General features: G+C 45.8%; 1 protein-coding gene and 1 long non-coding RNA gene across 2 annotated transcripts; one reads left to right on the forward strand and one right to left on the reverse strand.

Annotated features, from left to right (window-relative positions):
- Positions 1-8449: 8449 nt before the first annotated feature.
- LOC127344554 (B3 domain-containing protein Os03g0619600) lies at positions 8450-13213 on the forward strand. Its single transcript, XM_051370852.2, has 7 exons — positions 8450-8652; positions 10593-10682; positions 10788-11247; positions 11332-11531; positions 11825-12170; positions 12255-12475; positions 12634-13213. Exons 2-7 carry the CDS (start codon positions 10605-10607, stop codon positions 12913-12915), a joined length of 1587 nt encoding a protein of 528 aa, XP_051226812.1. The 5' UTR covers positions 8450-8652; positions 10593-10604; the 3' UTR covers positions 12916-13213.
- An 88-nt stretch (positions 13214-13301) lies between these two features.
- Positions 13302-17661, reverse strand: LOC127344555 (uncharacterized). The gene is made up of 2 exons (XR_007878059.2): positions 17036-17661; positions 13302-14557 (listed from the first exon to the last, which is right to left on the reverse strand). It is a non-coding gene; the product is annotated as an uncharacterized lncRNA (long non-coding RNA).
- Between the last annotated feature and the right edge of the window lie 1796 nt (positions 17662-19457).

Below are 19457 nucleotides of genomic sequence, written 5' to 3' on the forward strand. Positions count from 1 at the left end.
CATCATCATCATTGGATCGTCGGCGTTGGTCATACTGACTCACATACTTGTTGAGGAGGTGATCAGAGAGAGGTCGCTGATATCTTACGTTCCTTACTTCTCCCTCTGTGATGTAGCGCTTGCCATCGTGACGGAGCCGATCGTGTGGAGCGGCTTCCTCTGTGTCCTTGCTGTGAGAGCAGCTGCCCTCGTCTCCATCCTTACCAGAGTGGTGTCCAGGTCCTACCATGTTGATGTTGAATGAGAATCCTGGCTGGCACCCTCCAGGGTAAGTGCACTCCACCATGTTAACGGCGGGGAAGGGGTGAGTGTCGACTTTCATGGCGTACTGGTTGAAAATTAGACGGCCTTGTTCTACCGCCATTTGGATCTGCTGACGCCACACCCTGCAGTCGTTGGTGGTATGGGAGTACGAGTTATGCCATTTGCAGTATGGCTTTCCGTTCAGCTCCTGTACCGTGGGGATTTTGAGGCCTTCGGGTAACTTCAACTGCTTCTCCTTCAGTAAGAGGTCAAAAATTTGCTCAGTTTTAGTTACGTCGAAATCAAACCCTCTGGGCGGACCTGGTGGCTTAACCCATTTGCAGGATATGGGGGTTGCCCCCCCGAGTCCATTCAGCCACTGCTACCTCTTGATCTCCCGCAGACCCTTCATCTCCTTCTGTTTCAACCAGGACTACCGCACGCTTGAATTTGTCCTGGTACAAGTCTGGGTGGCGCTGTTCATATAACGACAGTTTCTGAACCATGTGCGCCAGTGAAGGGTAGTCTGCTTGGGAAGCCATATCCTTGATCGGTGATGCGAGACCCACCACCGCCAACTCGACTGCTTCCTTCTCGGTCAAACGAGCCGAATAACATCGGTTCCTCATGGTCCTGAAGCGCTGGATGTATTCTGACACTGTTTCTCCGCGCTTCTGACGTACTTGTGCTAGATCGGCAATGCCAGACTCGGAAGCCTCTGAGTGATACTGCATGTGGAACTGTTCCTCCAACTACTTCCAAGTCCGGATCGAGTCTGGCGGCAACGAAGTGTACCACCCGAAAGCCGATCCTGTGAGGGACTGTGCGAAGAACCTCACGCGTAGCGGATCTGATGCTGAGATCGTGCCCAGCTGTGCCAAATATTGGCTCACATGCTCAATGGAGCTGGAACCATCTGATCCATTAAATTTGGAGAAATCAGGGAGCCGATATTTGGGTGGTAGCGGGATCAACTCGTACTCGTTGGGGTACGGCTTGGAATAGCCGATTGTCCTCCTTTTCGGCACCATGCCGAACTGGTCTCTCAGGATTGTACTGATCTGATCCGCGGTGCTGGCTGCAGGAGTCGAACTCTGAAGATTCGCCGGAGTGGCGTACTTAGCCAGCCATGCCTGCTTTTCCAGCTCTGAGCCAACTGCAGGAGCTGAGCTCTGGAGGTTTGTCGGAGTGGCATACTTAGCTAGCCACGTCTGCTTCTCAAGATCCGTTGCCGAAGTTCCTCCTGTTGTTCCAGAAGTCCCTGCTGTTGCAGCCTGGTTTGTGAGTACCCAGTTACTGCAGTCCGGCACGTATGTGCACGTGTATCCTTGAGGGATCTCCTTAGGCGCCTCATGCAAGAACTGGTAGTCGCTAGGGTCACCACCGATCTTGTAGACGACGTATGCCGGTGAATTCGGCACTTCTGGTGCTGCCAACGCGAATGGCAGCGGTGGACGGGACTGGAGTGGCATCTCTCCTTGGTATGTCCCGAGAGCTGGTCCTGACGGAGAGTACTGATGCCTCATGATTTCCTGGATCACCCGAAGAGCGAAACGCTCCAAAGTGTTCACCAGGTTCTCAGAGTGGCGGTGTAGCGAATGAGCTACCATGAAGTTAATCTCCTGACGCAGGGACCTGGTGCGTTCTTCGGACGGGGCGGACAGGTCCACCCCATCGAGCGCGCCTTCAGGTGAGAACCCTTTCCACCTGACGCCATGTGAGCGGGTTCTGTGAAAAGAGCCGATGAGGTCGGCTTCGAGGATTGCTTTGACCTCGTCATACTTCTTCTTGAGCTCCTCGGTCAAATCCTCGTACGTGACCGGAGTGCCTTCCGCCATCTCAGATGTAGATGGCGATGCGGTTGTTGTCGAAGATTGTCCCACCGGGCGTGCCAGAATGTGTTGCGGTCAGAAACCCACCGGCGAGCAGGGACGGGCAACACAGTAGAGCCGGGAACAACTTAGGGCTGCGGCTGGCCCTGGTCCCTCCGAGCGACGGCCCGCAAAGATTGGGCACGCACGTCCGATGCTGGTGCAAGGGCGTGCCACCTGACCTATACCTGGTCAGGAAGGTGATGGATGATGCCTCGCTTAGTTTCCTGCATGGCATACACGTAAACGTTAAATACGAGCCTCGATCGGCTCTCAGGTTGTCCTGTGGATCGGCTCAAAGAGCCGATCCACCCATGATTCGCACGAGGTGTACGAATATATGGTGGTCCTGCTTGATCAAAACAAAGCTAAAACGATCTACTACGATTTAGGGTTTTCACCGCATAATCGGAACATCCTACTCGTGATTGAGCCTCGCGGCCACGCACGGTGATCGTAAGCCGATCCTAGACAAGGCCTAAAAACCAACACGAAGTTGATCCCCGGAACATCCTATCTAGGGCTAGCAAACTACACCCTATGTGCCGCTGGATCCTTCAACCCTTTGTAAGGCCTAACTATGCAGATATTAAACTAATCCTTGAAGAACAAGGAGCAACCATAACGGATCGGATCTACTAAATAATGATCAAGCGGGGTGCCGCCCCTACACCTAAGATAAGTGTAAGGGCGGCTAGACGTCTCAGGGTTGCACGACGATAGCATATGATACGAAGAACAATGCTAACCCTAACACGTCTAAGATAACTACGTTGCTCGCCATCAAAAAGGCTTCAGTACGAGCAACGCATGGATAACGAATAAACTTGTACTGCCTAGATCGCAAGATGCGATCTAGGCAGCATGATGCTTACCCGGAAGAAACCCTCGAGACAAGGGAGTTGGCGATGCGCCTAGATTGGTTTGTGGTGAACGTGATTGTTGTTTATTTCATAAACCCTAGATACATATTTATAGTCCGTAGACTTTCTAACGTTGGGAATAATCCCAACCGTGCACGAGTCAAACTCTAACTAATCGACACGTATCCTACTATATTACAGATACACGGGCAAACTAGCCCAAACTTTGCATACAAGGCCGATTCACGTATATTCTTCCATGTATATTCTTCAAGCCCATCTTGATCGCGGCCCACCTCTGACTCGGTCAAATTCCGGTGATAACAAGTACTCATCATGATATATGTATGTGCATTGTTATGCCTTCTTTATTTGTCAATTGCCCAACTGTAATTTGTTCACCCAACATGCTATTTATCTTATGGGAGAGACACCGCTAGTGAACTGTGGACCCCGGTCTATTCTTTACATTTGAAATACAATCTACTGCAATACTTGTTCGTTACTTTTCTTCGCAAACAATCATCTTCCACACAATACGGTTAATCCTTTGTTCACAGCAAGCCGGTGAGATTGACAACCTCACTGTTACGTTGGGGCAAAGTACTTTGGTTGTGTTGTGCAGGTTCCACGTTGGCGCCGGAATCCCTGGTGTTGCGCCGCACTACACTTCGCCGCCATCAACCTTCAACGTGCTTCTTGGCTCCTCCTGGTTCGATAAACCTTGGTTTCTTTCTGAGGGAAAACTTGCTACTGTCTGCATCACACCTTCCTCTTGGGGTTCCCAACGGACGTGTGTTAATTGCACGCATCAAGCCACGGTACGAGAAACCTTCCAGAGCCGCCGCCATCGCGAAGCCAAGATCTGGGGGACAGGAGTCTCTGTTCCGGCACGCCGCCGGGACGGGGAAGTGCCCCCGGAAGGCTCCTCCATCGACACCACCACCATCTTCATAGCCGCTGCTGTCTCCTATGATGAGGAGGGAGTAGTTCTCCATCGAGGCTAAGGGCTGTACCGGTAGCTATGTGGTTAATCTCTCTCTCTCTGTACCCCAATACAATGATCTCATGAATTGCTTTGCATGATTGAGATTCATATGATGAGCTTTGTATCACTATTAGTCTATGTGCTACTCTTGTGATGTTATTAAAGTAGTCTATTCCTCCTTCACGGTGTAATGGTGACAGTGTGTGCATCGTGTAGTAGTTGGCGTAGGTTATGATCATAATCTCTTGTAGGTTATGGAGTTAATTATTACTATGATAGTATTGATGTGATTTATTCCCCCTTCATAGTGTAAAGGTGACAGTGTGTATGCTATGTTAGTACTCGGTTTAGATTGCAAAGATCTATTATGCTCTAAAGTTACTTAAACATGAATATCGAATGTTGTGGAGCTTGTTAACTCCGGCATTGAGGTGCTCTAGTAGCCCTACGCAACGAATGGTGTTCATTATCAAACAAGAGTATATGTAGCACAAAGGAAGAGAACTTATTTATTATGTGATCAATGTTGAGAGTGTCCACTAGTGAAAGTATGATCCCTAGGCCTTATTTCCAATACTGCAAACACCGCTTGTTTACTGTTCTACTGCATGTTTACTTCCTGCAATATTACTACCATCAACTGCACGTCAGCAAGCACTTTTCTGGCGCCGTTACTACTGCTCATATTCATTCATACCACTTGTATTTCATTATCTCTTCGCCGAACTAGTGCACCTATACATCTGACAAGTGTATTAGGTGTGTTGGGGACACAAGAGACTTCTTGTATCGTGATTGCAGGGTTGCTTGAGAGGGATATCTTTGACCTCTTCCTCCCCGAGTTCGATAAACCTTGGGTGATCCACTTAAGGGAAACTTGCTGCTGTTCTACAAACCTCTGCTCTTGGAGGCCCAACACTGTCTACAAGAATAGAAGCACCCGTAGACATCAATGATTAATAGACTTGATGTTCTGTCTAAATGCTATTTCAATCCTATCAATTGCCCAACTGTAATTTGTTCACCCAACACTTGTTATTGGAGAGTTACCACTAGTGTAGATAGCTGGGAACCCCGGTCCATCTTTCATCATCAAATACTCACTCGGTCCTATATGCCATTAGAAGTAGTATCAACTATTTTCTAGTTCCATCGCCTCTGTGTTACTGTTACTGCTGCTGTGTTTCTGTTACTATTGCTCTCATATTACTGTTGCTTTCACATCACCCCTGTTACTAGTGCTTTTCCAGGTGCAGCTGAATTGACAACTTAGTTGTTAAGGCTTATAAGTATTCTTTGTCTCCCCTTGTGTCGAATCAATAAATTTGGGTTTTACTTCCCTCGAAGACTGTTGCGATCCCCTATACTTGTGGGTTATCAACAAGGCAAGGATATGTTAAACAAAGAAAGATTAGAAGTAGAACTCTTGGTAACCTAGTTGTATCCGGACAAAACTCTTGAGACCTGGCCTGCAATATAAGGGCCAGGAGAGGGTCTGCCGAGGGACACAACTTCAATAGATAGATTCATCGCAAGTCTAGGGTTAGGACCTTTAGAACCTTAGCCTCTCGACGAGATCATAACCTAAGCCTTCGGCTGCCCCATTGTAATCCGATATATTCGATAATCAAGATTAGACAAGCAGGAAGTAAGGGTTTTACCTCATCGAGGGCCCCGAACCTGGGTAAATCTCTCTCCATGTCTGTTTGGTATTCGATGTCTCATGTCAGCCTGCAGGATTCCGTCAACCCTAAGCCCCTAAAGGTGGCATTGCCGAGGAGCACCCTCGTCACTATGGCTCCTCTCTAAAAGAAACATTAAAAAGACTTTACAAAACTTCATTAATTGTGACAACCACACAAATGAAATAGAAATTTGCCTGAACAATTACTCACTTGAGTTAGTTCATTTTACTCCACTTCATATCACTTTACTTTTTTTGCATTAATTTCACTTCTTTCATTTTAATTTCAACTAGCAGAAACCTCTTCACACACACACAAACACACTATAGATCCTAACTTTGTATAGAAGGCCATAATAAGTGGATTATACGGATTTCTCCATACGGTGAGAGAGAATAAGAGCTGTAGATTCGAACAGGTAACAGGTAACGCAATTGGAGTAGCTTGCATGCCTGCAAGGCTAAGGTGACATGTGTTTTGGATCTTCCTCTCTTTGCTTGCCTATTTTCAATGTACTGTGGATTCCACTCCCAGGGGCTGGCATTAAAGAACCAAAGAGATTGCGCCTAGCCTACCTTTCTTTACGAACCGCCGTCTTTCAAATTACCTTCAGCTCCTTGTGGATTCGACACAAATACCTTCAGCAGCTGACTGGCAACAACCACCGACGGTAAGGGGTAATGAGAGCGCACGATGAACCCAAGGAAAGTGGGGAGGACGAAGAAGGGACAATAGTCTTATGTAGTTGGCAGTCCGAGCGTAGACAAAAGCAAGACAGACAAAGCTCGACACATAACATAGTTTACCCGATAGACTGTGGCATGTGGCACCATGGAGGCAACGTGGCTATGGAAGGCGCATCCAGAGGGCAGGTGAAGGCCACACAGTCTGCATGCAGACCGCTGCGTAGACACGCGCGTTGAGGCCAGTTGACACGTACCCCCACGAGTCATGCAAATTACCAAGTAAGGCGAATGACGTTGCCACAACCTGAAGGAAGAGCAGAAGCAACACACTCGAGCGACATGTAGACCCCCGGGACTACATGCAGCTAATACGCTAATCCTGGAGGCGCCCGAACCGACCCGCATGGAAGGGGATCAACATGGGCCCACGTTGTAGGGTTTGAACTGTGTGTCCATTTCGATAAAAAGACGTTGCAAGGGGGACCCCTATTGATCTCCTTCCATGCGGGCCACACCGGCCAGGAGGGGTGCGGGGGGAGTGTGACCCGGAAAACGGGCCACACCAGTCAGGAGGTGGCTAGGGCGAAGGAGCTAGGAAAGCAGTGATCCGGACAACCCGGCCACCACTAGTCTGACGGGACCCGACACACGAGCGGACCACAGTGCGACACGGCCACAAAGTAAGCCGCAAATGATTCAAAACGCAGAAAACTTATGTGTCACGCCCACAGAAGTTGACACGGGATAAAAAAACCGGAGAAAAATCACATGCTACATGACTTAGTATATAGTATATTTTTAACATCTACACGTGTTGATTCTTTACAACTTAATGGTCTAGAAATGGTTAAACTAGCTATGGCTAAGGTGAAGAAATTAAGCAACAATTCCAAGATCTCAACAGCCTATGCTCTCTATTATGCGAGGTTACTTAATTTATCTTATGGTTGTAATAATATAGACATGTATAAATGATAGAAGTACTCCCTTCGATATAGGTTTGGCGAATATGTTGACATGACCACATCAAAAAGGAAGAATTTGAAGCCTCAGACTTGGCATGACTGTACACATTTATCTAGATTTATTCTAAAATTAACTGGCGCTATTCTTTCCGTAACAGGTGACGTGCATATCAACAATAAGCAGGAGCGAAGGTCCGAGCAGGGCAAGGTGGGGCAGCTGCCCTATCATGATTTTTGGTTAATGCACTTAAATGCGCGTGTTTTTTATGAAAAATTTGAGTGGTCATACGTCAAAAACGAACTCCGTGTGAGAAAATTATACTTGTTTCAATAAACATTGCGCAAAATTGATTACAAACCGAAAACATATATTATTTACCTCCAAACATAGACTCATGTTTTAGATTCAATGTGAATACATTGCTTGTATTATAGAGATTTATCATTGACTGGACTTTATTATATACTAGATAAGCTCGAGTTATTCATTATTTAAACTCATAGAATGAAAGACTTTAGAGATTTCTAGATATTTGAAAGCCATATCATATTTTTCCTGACTGCTTTATCACTTCATTAAGAAGACATTCGTTTTTTTACCAGTGGTGGCATTAACAATTGAAAGAAATTTCCCGTCAACAAAGGTAAACAAGACTGAGTTGCGCGTCGAACGAGGGATAACTAAACTTCTTGATTGTTTAATTACATTAGAGTTTTTTTAAAAAGAGGTAAATTTTTTCCATTGAGTTGGCATTATTGGTGTTTTTTTTAGGTTCTACTTATAATCAAATATATTTTTATTTTTATTGTATTAAGTGATTGTGTTTGAACCATATCATCATTATTGTTTTAGAACTATTTTTGTATTTGTATCATTCAAGGTTCGTTCTACCTCGGATTTTTTTCGTCCCACTGACAATAAGATGTCTGTAGTGATTTTGTAAATTTTCGCTCAAAAGAAAGTGTCCAAGGCTCACCTGTAAATAATACTCTAGGAGTATCTAAGAAAGGAGCCGAACCACCGCCGAGTCCAAGCTTCATAAATTTTCGTCCCGACTTTTTGTTTCTCGCGCCTTCCGATCCTGACACAGGGAGCGAGAGGGAGCGACGCCGCCGGCGATTCACGCCGGCGTACGTCTAACCAGCATCTTCCGCCTTTCTTCTCTGTTACTGGCCTCGTACAAACGTCCTTCTGCACACCCTGTTCCTGTCCAGTTCGCACCACCTCGATCCTGCAGAAACCCTCTCCGGTATCCCTATCGTCGCCGGTGCTGCAGAGGCGCGTGCCGAAGCCTCTCCGCTCTCCGCCTCGTCGCTGGCGCTGCAGAGACCGAGACAGCCTCTGGTGCAGGTGAGGCATGTGAGCCGATTGGGGTTTTTCCGTAAGGCGATTCGACTGGGGTTTTTGCGATGTCGCCGATTTGATTTCGGATTAGTTCGATTAGATGTTCCTCGTGGTGGAAATGATCTGCGTCAGTGGCGGCGATTTCCCATCTTTTTTTTTTTGACCTGAACAGGTGCTTGCTTGTATTTGCAGCTTCAGGGTTTTTAGTTGTTCGGAACTTCGGATCCTCACTTTGTTAGCATTGTCTCCGCCGTCTGCATGCCGGCCAAAGTGAAAAATAAAAACATTGGATTTAAATCCAACGTCTGCACTAAAAGTGAGCGATTTTTTTTCAGGCAACTCGGCAATAGATTGACTCTGTAGAATCCATGCTATCATTCGTATGTGTACTATAGGTTCCACCTGTCCCACGCCCTTATTAGCTTACTTTTCTAGATTGCATGCGGCAATGTCCTGAAGCCGCCCATGGTCTTAGAATTTATGTAGGCTGTGTGATTACAAATTTCACACTGACTCTCTTGCAGATATTACCTCCCATTTCAGAACAGAGGTAGTACTTGCCACTGTTTTAGTTGAAAATGTTTTCAGGTTAACATGTGAGAATATGAGAAGCAATACTTGTTTATTGTGCTATTTTTCTATGAAATGATGTGAGCATTGCTTTCTTATTTAGTTTCTATTGGTTGTATCATTTTATTTGGGTCATGAAAATTTCCTAGTTTGTCGTTTTATTGTTGTCACTTTATCCAGTGTGGTTTTCATTGACTTCGTATTAACATAATGGATGTAAACTTAACAAATTGGCTGATACAGTGACGCTCTCTGGTTACTTTTCTGCCCACCCTGCACATCCATTTTAGTTTATTCAGTTGGCGTCACAGCAATGTAATTTCTCAAAGTAGTGCTGCTAGTTGATATCATTTATGGACCTAGACCTAGACACATCTGAATTCTGAAATGGGTTAGAATAAATGACTGCATGTTGATGCAGTAGATCGACTGATGCAGAGGACAAGTGTTTTACCTCTTTTTTTAGAAGAATAATTCTGGAGTGGGTTAGAAGTATATGGCATGATTTAACCACTGATATAACAGTAGCATTATCTAGAAAGACAAATAGTACTTTACTTGCAAGTTTTCCACGCATGATCAAGCTATTTTTGGGAAATTGGCTGGCTTTCCATCTTTGATTTGATTTGCAGTGTTGGGAGTTAGCCACTCCAATGTTTTTGGTAAATCATGGGAATTAAGGAGGCTTAACGTGACATGGTTAATCTTGGGCAGGAGAGATAATACTACACATGCTGTTAATGCCTTGCAAATATGAGAAGTGTCCAATTAAATCTTAAAGGATTACTTTAGAATGTTATAGTCATGATAAGTAAATAACGAAGAACGAACAAGAACACACACATGGGACACAAGATTTTAACGTCGAAAACCCTCTCCAACAAAGATAGGCAAAAACCACGGATGCCAGCCATCAAAATTTCACTATATTAGAGAGTGTTTACAAACGCCGTGGGTTATGACGGTATGTGCCGCTAGGGGGCTTCGCACGCCCCCCCCCCCCCCCCCCCCCCCACTCCAGTGAGCTTCTTCCGCCCAGTTGTTTCTGTTTGTTTGCAATGTAGTCATGCATATTCTCTTCTTGTACACCTGTGCGGCTGGGAAGCAGTATCTCTTCTTATTTTGCTTTCTTTTTTTAATTTTACATGAGAATCAGCAGGTTTGCAGGGCAGCATTAGTTTTGTAGAGTTCACAATATTTTCTTGCTAAAGAAGTGCTGTAGGGGCTTCCCCATACCGTATTCCTTTAATAAAAAGCTTCTTGCTAGACTAGACAAAGAAACTTTCTCTGTACTCTGGAAATATTATAGGGCATCGTTTTGAACCTTGCACAATGAACAATGCCCCATGACATAATATATGACCCCAATTTTACAGGACGTATCCAAGATGAGCAATCCATGTGAATGCTGCCAAAGCAAGCTGAGGTTCATAAGACAGATTAATGGAAACTTCATGCATAGCATGGTGAGCTAGTTCTGTCTTTCCTTGTTCAGTGGGTTTCCTGAAATTTGTGGAGTTTTTTTCGCTACCTCATTCTCTATCTTTTTAACCCATTCCTGCTTGCTACAGGTCATACCCCACTGGTTTGTGAACTATTTTGGAGGAAAGATCCCAGGAACTGTCAAATTAGAAGCACCTGATGGCAACACATATGATGTCAGAGTCACTAAGAACATGAACAGAACAATCCTGAAGTCTGGATGGGCAGAATTTGTTGATGCCAATCAAATAGATGAAAATTATTCCTTGATGTTTCAATACCTTGGAAATGCTCACTTTGTGGTTACAATTTTTGATTCCAACGGTAAGGAGAAAGCCTTTTGCAGTGCTGGAATAAAAACTGCCTCTGACGTGAAAACATCAAAGAATCGCTATGTTGATAATTCGAGCAGTTCACGTGATGGCAATACCCAGTCTTCATCAGCCGAAGGATCAGAATCAGATGGATGCCCAAAGAAAAGCTCATGCCATTATTGTGAATCAGCAAAGATGGCTGCATTATCTTATACTAATTCCGAGGAATTTTCAGGTTAAGCCGTGTTGTCAAATTAAATCAGTTGCCCACTTACCTCTGTTCTCTTACACGTACTCTCAATTTTTTTTAATAATGCAGAAGACAATCCATCTGAAGATGAGTCTTTGGGGTTGGACGATCTTCAGATGCTCCCTAAGGATTGTGTCTTATCAGGCCAATGTGTTCTTACAGTAGCACAGAAAGCAAAAATACGTGCACTCGTCGCTGAAATTCAACCTAAAACCCAAGTCCTTGTTGTGCTGATAAAGAAGACTAATGTAGAACCTTATACTGATCTGGTACGTCAATTTTAACACCCAAATTTGTATGAACAGCTAACTGCCTGTAGGTAGGTATATTTCATAATGTGATATAGTTTGGAACTACAGTCGTGTGGTTCGAACTGTGACAAATCTCTGAAAGATACTTTTGCAACAAAACACATTCATAATTGAAACAGTAATAGCATTGCCTTTTTTTTAACAATCCTGTCATGTGTATTGAAACATTTAGCCTTGTAAGTTGTGGCAGTCTTCTGCACTTTCTTTTATCAGATAAAGTAGGTCCACAGTACCATCATGTCCCTTTTCAGGTAATACGGAAGGACTACGCACTCGTGCACTTTCCACGTGAAAGCCAAACTATCACACTCCAGGTTCCTAGGAAGAGCAAGGATTGGCAGTGCAATTTGCGCGTCAAGCCTGATGGTCAGAGCAACCTACGCTTGGGCAAATTTGTCCGTGACAACAGTGTTCGAGAAGGAGATGTCTGCATCTTTCAACCAATGACAAAGGTTAAGGCAAGCATATTCACAATAATGGTCCATCTACTTCACAGAGAGAGCATTGGTCATTCCCCTGGGGGAAGAACCGGTAACCACGGAAGGACACAAGCAAATGACTTGACAGCCCGTGTAAAGGAGGAAGCAGCTTCTGATGGTATGACACACACCGCATAAAAGATACTATCACGGATGCTAAAGTTCATGTGTCATATTTCAATGCGCATCCTTTGTGTAACAGGTGAAGAGATCTCATCACCGGGATCTGAAGACCATGGATCCTCTGACAATTCCGAGGGATCTTTTGAGCCTCTCTTCATGCTGTCAGACAGACAAACTCTAACGGAAGCGCAGGAGATGAAAGTGGTGGAGAAAGTTGAAGCCATCGAGTCAGCACTGCCAATTTACGTCGCGATCATGAGCGGGTCCAATGTGCGTCGCAGAAATTCCGGCATGTCCCTAGTAAGCTCGAGAACATCTTAATATCTCTATGTTCTGTAGTGGCCTATCAGTTCCTAAACTGCATGTGTGTTCATGGGTACAATACGTATTCACAGATTTTGCTAATTGTGTATCTGCATCTGTGTCACTAACACCGTGCGTGCGATGCATATAAACAGGGCTTTGGCACGCGGTACGTGTCAAGGTATCTTGAAAAGAAGTACGCTACTGGGCACGGAAAGAGGAATGTTATCAGTTTGGTGCTTCAACGGGAGGGGAAGAACAAGACGTGGTGCACGGAGCTGCGGCGAAAGAGTGATCGCACGATGATTATGAAAGGATGGGCATCTTTCGCCCGCGGCAACAGCCTACGGGAAGATGATCTGTGTCTCTTCAAACTGATGGAGAACAAGAAGGCGCTGAAGATGATGGTCTACATCATTCGTCGAGAGAAGTGTTAGGTTGAGGCATGGTTGGGCTCTTGCTACTCTGATTATGTAGAATCTGGAAGTGAAAAACTAGATGGCTTGTCTCCAATATAGTCGGAGAGGAACAAACTTTTCAATTTACCTATATTCAGAGATTATCTCAGTGGTTTATTAGTTATGTCCGTGCTTTGTTATCTAGAGTAGCTTTGGATGGTCATGCCTGAGAACTTACTAGAAGGACCTGGCGCGCCTTGTCGCGCCGTTTCTTGTCTTTGCATTTTTTTTTTTTCGTCAGCGCAGTTGGGTTGATTTCATAAACCAACATTGATGCATATCAACCCACACTCAAATGGAATTCCTTTTATTGCGTGGGGCAGATAGGAATTCAACAGGGCACGTGCTACTAACAATGATGCATGTCAACAACACTTGAAAGTTCTATATATGCCATGCATAACATAACCAAGGACAGACAACAAGACCTATCAACGAACACCCAGATCCCAGAAGTTCCAAAGATAAGAAGACCGAAGGCTTTGATGAATAGCATAGAAAAAACATAACAGGGTATGAAAACACAACTCAAAACAAAGTTCTAAGAATCAGGAGATTCTCCAATCCTCATCCAACGCCTTCCTCTATCTTCTAATGACCCTGGATTCATCTCCTTCAGTTTGTTGTCAATTGCTAGCGATACCCCCTAATCTCTCATTGTTCCACTACAACGGCACGTGCTGAAGATAGAAACAAAAAACTGTATCGGCATCTTCAACGGCCTTACTGCGTGCTTGGTCAGAGAGGTACATGACCTTACTCCATGGGCATCCCCTAGCTCCTCCTCGTAAGCAGGCAGATCAAGCAGCGAAGAAATTCATTAATACGATTCATGTGTTCTCTAACAGTTCAAATAAGATAGGAAATCCTAATTGAAGCGGGGTAGTCAGTCTATAATTAACTTGCTATCACTCAAGTCTAGATCAATCAAAATCTCAGGCCAATGATGTTCAGCTTTAGAGTAAAGCTTGCAACACTTAAAAGGATTTGTATGCTAAAATTGATTCATGTATGCTGCAAAAAGCTAGACATGTGAATTGTGAACATTCAGAAATTTAATCCAAATGTGGCAAACCTTTGTAGTGGCACCATACTGCAAGCATTATCTAAACCAGATCAATTACACACCTGATGGAGATAAACCGGAAGAGAGCAGAAGGGAGGAAAAAGAGCTGGATGGGAAGGAGGCACGGGGAAAGGGTATTTGTGGGAATACCTTTCTCGCAAAGACGGCATCATGGATGGATAGAGGAGCTGGATTTGGAGCTCAATCCCTATATAGGGAAGCGATAGCAGCATAGTCTCGGAACGCAGATTGTGAAATACATCAAATCCATCTTTTCTCTGCCGCCAAATCACCTCTCAGTCTTCACATTTCCCCTTTGGCACCAAACCACAAGCTCCGTCATCTCCCTTTCCGCACTCTTCTGGTTGGCGATTCCACCGAGTTGGCAAGGCGAGGAGGCAAAAGAATCCCAGGAGGCCAGGAGGGTCCATCATTGCCATGTTACATTATCTCAATATTAGTCGAAGAAAAGTATGAGTGCAAGTACTTCTTTATTTCAAGACACTTATTAACTGTGTGATAAAAAAATATGTGGACCATACATGATATATCCTCCTGCAAAAAGAACATACATGATCAACCTCAAGTTGTGAATGAAGCTCATAAAAATTCAAGGTAAACATTGGAAGCTGCTCCTAATCATATGAATTAAAACATAAGCAGAAAGCAGCAAACAAGAGTTATATCTACCTATACAGCAAAGAAAAGTGAAAACACCAACCATAGTAGTAAGACAATATACAATATGTTATAGTTGCAAGTGAAGCTCATGAAAATTCAAGGAAAACATTGGAAGCTGCTCCTAATCATATGAATTAAAACATAAGCAGAAAGCAGCAAACAAGAGTCATATCTACCTATACAGCAAAGAAAACACCAACCATAGTATTAAGACAATATACAATATGTTATGCTACTATATGCTTGAAAAGTTTAGTTTCTGCAAGAAGACATCATGAAACCAATCACAACTGAGGCACCATACCAAGAAGGTGTATGGATTCTTGTCTTCATTTGGCCTAAAAAGTTTAGTGCAAGTACTTCTTGCCTTCATTTGGCCTAAAAAGGTTTCAGAAATAAGAGATTCACGGAGGTCTATGGTCAAAAGAGAAAAGGAAAAAATCGAGAAAGATCCTGCTTTCTCCATCTCTATTATTAGCCACTAATTCTAGCTTTTTGTGTGCTCTATACATCGTCATCACTCAAAGAAAAAGAGGTAAAGAACTCGCTTGTCCTGCCCATATTTTAAATCAATCATTTCAGAAACATCAAGCCATCATACTGCACTAATTACCGTCATCCATAATAGGAACGTTATGCATATACACATAAACAAAAAAAAATTAAGCGTGAATTGGCCAGTGGTAGGAGACTAAAGAAACTGGGCATAAACCAGAGTTTTATGGACACACTAAATAATGGGTAAAATAGAAGAATACCAGATTATACAATGATTGGAATCTCACTATTTCTCTAGGACAACCAAAACGAAAAGGTTTTAAAAACAACAGAAGCAAAATTGCACTTCAAGGTGACGTAATATCCAAACTTCGTGAGAGAATGGAAATAATTATCTTTCGCCATTCATGCATGAACATATGAAAATATCAGTGCAACAATGGAAGTACCAAATGGCAGTGGCACTCGTTTCTTCATGTATGTGTGCATGCAGAAATGAGTTCATACAAGACATTGATGGTTTTTTCTACAATTTTTTTTTTGAATGACCATCTGTCACATTAATATTTAATAGCCTTTGTACTCCTGGCATGGTAACAAATTATGTTGGAAATCATTTTGTTTTGAACTCGGACTAAGTGGGGATGAGACAGTTTGCTAAAGACAAAGAAAGGATGTAGTAAATGCCTATCCAATTTTCAGACATCAGCCTACATTTAGAAATGATACCATCATAACCAACCTGACAGACTGAAAATAAGTGATATTTTGATTAACAAACTGTGTACCTGACATCACACAACAAACCAGATGAGCACTCAGGGGTACATGTATAAATTGTTTCCGAAAACTGATCCACGTATGCTAGAAAGGCCAAGGATCTGAACTTTTGAAAATTTAATCTAAAGCTAGCCTAACTTTTGTAGCTGCACCATACCGTGAAAACTCTAAAGAGAGCTTGAGCTCGCTTGCTCATTGTATCGCTTATGCATATGGCTGTCTAGCCTCATTAACACATCATGTATTCACCTATGTATAATAGAAGTAGAGATTATACATAAATACAAAAAGGATGCACAGAGAAGTCACTTTGACAACTAAATAAACCGCACCTCTGACAAAAACAAGATAGAAACTTGAGCTTCAGATAATAGATGACAATTTATTTTCTACACCAGGCGGTTGTACAACAATATTTTCAACGAAGTGGCAAATAGTGCACCTTTGACAATTACACACCAGCTTTTTAAGGCAGCCACAGGTAATACCTGTCCATATTTACTTGCACATCCCTCACTCAGATCAAGCTACCACACATTTTTGATTTATCTTCTTCATATGAATGCAGCAAGGCCATTGCCGCCACTTCAGGTGTGGAGAATTCAGATCCAACTGGGGACGCCCTAATTAAATTTTGTTGCCACTGTTTATATTGCTCTAAAAAATATGAACATGCGTGACCACCAATGCAAACTACAAAACAGGAGATGCCCTAATCGTTTGCCAATAAAATGTCCTCCCACTGTTCAACACCTCCAAATTATTTTATATGAGTCACACCCATAGACCACCACACAGGCACATATTTGAAAATGGGAACCCGGAGATAAAGATTTCCCTGCCATTTGTGACTGAAGTTTTCAGCAATTGCATATAGTCATTATTTCAGTGACATAACAATATTGGTCGGTTTTGGTAAATACCAACCTGAACGGTTTCAGTTAATTCCACATTACCAAAGCTGATGCAAATTTTAGAATGACTCGATGGCTAAACATCGCAAAATTACAGGCGACAAATAGGCATGTAGAAATTTCAGCGGTTCACATCAATTTTAGTAGTTCCAGTAATTACATATACCCATTGGAGGCCCCTGGAACATGGATGCACAAGCCAAGCGGCATGCCTACTTGCCTAGTACTTCAGCCGGGAGCACTAATCAGCAGCACAGGCTGCACGGTTGCAAGTGCATTGGCCTACAAGCCCAGCGGCTAGCTGGTTATCCGATCCTGCACAAGTGCATGGACACGGGCAAACAACGGCCAGCACCCAGCCTTCTGCACATCGTCGTTCTCGCGTATCTGAATAAAAAAGTTAACAATACATGCTCACACATGCAGTACAAATAGGACAATCTGGGAAGAAATCAAATAGAGACAGAGAATATTAAGAATAGAATACTGAACTTTCGCCCATGGCGATGGTAGCTAGCTCCTCCTTGCTGGCCTGGACCTTGCGTGCTCGATTGAACACACCAGTTGGGGACCAGGAGCAGGGGAACGCTGGAACGGCCGAACGGGAAAGGGAGGGGAGAGCGAGAGCGAGAGCCGAGCTGCATGCGGGACTGACGGGGAAGGGATGCACGGAGGGTTGACGCACTCATCAGCCGCTGCAGTCCCGCCTACAGGGTTAGGGTTAGGCAACAGCGCCGCCTCACATTGGAGAAATTGGGATGGAGCCATCGAGAGAGTTTGTAGGCGAAGCAAAAACGCCTCAACCGAACCAATCGGGCAGGCCCCACGATAGTGACCTGCCGATCGCTCCTAGGCTCTCCCAATACTGGAGGGAGTTGTTTCTAAGGGCATATCCAGCGGGTCGACGCATTTTAGTATCCGCGCGCGTCCGTTTGTGTCGGGTCTTTTGGTCGAAATCGACCGCGCGTCCGTTTGCGTCGGGGGTGGCTCCAGCGGCACGACGCATTTTTTAGGAGGAGTCATTTTTTTTAAACATGAAACATAATTTACATACCTAAACCATAAAAAAAAACCCTAAACGACTACTGCTGCGCATCGTGGCCGTGCTGCTCCTCGTCACTGTCGAGCACGATGAGCTCCGGTATGACCCACGACTAGTAGCCATCCGGGGGAGCGTACGCCGGGCGCACTCGCGGTGCTCGAGGTTGAGGAGGCTGCGGCTGTGGCGGCGGTGGAGGCGCCCAGGGCTGCGGCTGTGGCGGCGGATGAGGCGCCCAGCCATAAGGTTGTGGCGGCGGTGGAGGAGGCGCCCAGGGAAAAGGCTGTGGCGGCGGTGGAGGAGGTGCCGCCGAGTCCAGGAGCGCCTGTCGAAGGGCTTCATCCGCCGACAGGCCCGGCGGCATGATAGCGGTGGCGTAGCGGGGCAGCGGTGGCTGCACAGGCGCGTCGTACTCGGAGACGAGGACGCCGAGCTTCGCCATCTCGTCGTCCGTCATGTTGTCGGGGAACTCGAAGTTCCGGCCCTCCGCCATGGCCTGCTGGCATTCGTGGAAGACGAGAGCGACGTAGTCGTCGCTGTCGTCCTTCACCTCCTCGCTATGGTACGCGAGCGCCTCGATGTAGTCGTCGTCGTCGTACGCGGCGTAGGCTTCGTCGTCGTCGTCCTCGCGGTCGTTGTGTTGCGTCTGTTGACGACGCGTCGGCGCCTGCTGACGACGAGCCGGTGCCTGCTGACGACGAGCCGGCGGTGCAGGGCCGAAGGGATAATCCCTGTCGCCCATGAAGCCAGCCCTTCGTCTACTGTCCGTCTCCGTGGACAGGTACGTACGCCATTGCTCGGAGTCGATGGCGTACGCCGGATCGGCGCGGAGGTCCGCTGGCAGATACCGCCTCCTGCGCCGGATCTCCGCGGTCCGATCAGGCTCGCGCGCAGGTACTGGAGGGATGGGCACCCGGCGGCAGCTGAGCCGCCAGCCGCCAGGCAGCTGCACGCCGGACCAGGCGTCGCACGACACCCATTTGCCGTGCATGAGCCTCCCCACCGTCACGGGGAGCGACACCTTCTTGCTGCCGCTGCCGGAGGCCTCGAAGTCGTTCTTCTTCCCCATGGCGGAGCAGCGGTTGTGGTGCGTGTGGAGCTGTGGGCGAAAGAGCAACGCGGCCGGTGGACTTTTAAGGGCGGCCGCGCGCGGGATACGATGCCATTGAAGGCGCCGCAGAAGCCCAGCCGCCGCCCGCCAGTGCACGCGCAGAACAGGCAGTCGCGGCATTCATGGCGAAGGCTGCGGCGCAGACGCGGAAGTGCTGACCGCGGAAGCGATGGCCGCCGAAGCGATGCCCTCGATGCAGGCTCGCTGCCAGGCGGGCCCGGTGAAGACCGGAGTGGACACTTTGCGCGTCCGCGCAGCGTCCGCCGAGACGCAAACCTGGCGCATATTTGGGCCAAGTTTGCGTCTCCGCGGACGGCCCGGTCACTTTGCGTCGCGCCGCTGGAGATGCCCTAAGGTTTGAGGCCATAAGTGATGGGTTGGTGTGAGCCACTCATGGATGATTTGGGTCTTAAAATAATTTAGGGATGTTGT

Source organism: Lolium perenne, chromosome 3 (genome assembly GCF_019359855.2).
Source record: "Lolium perenne isolate Kyuss_39 chromosome 3, Kyuss_2.0, whole genome shotgun sequence".
NCBI lineage: Eukaryota > Viridiplantae > Streptophyta > Magnoliopsida > Poales > Poaceae > Lolium > Lolium perenne.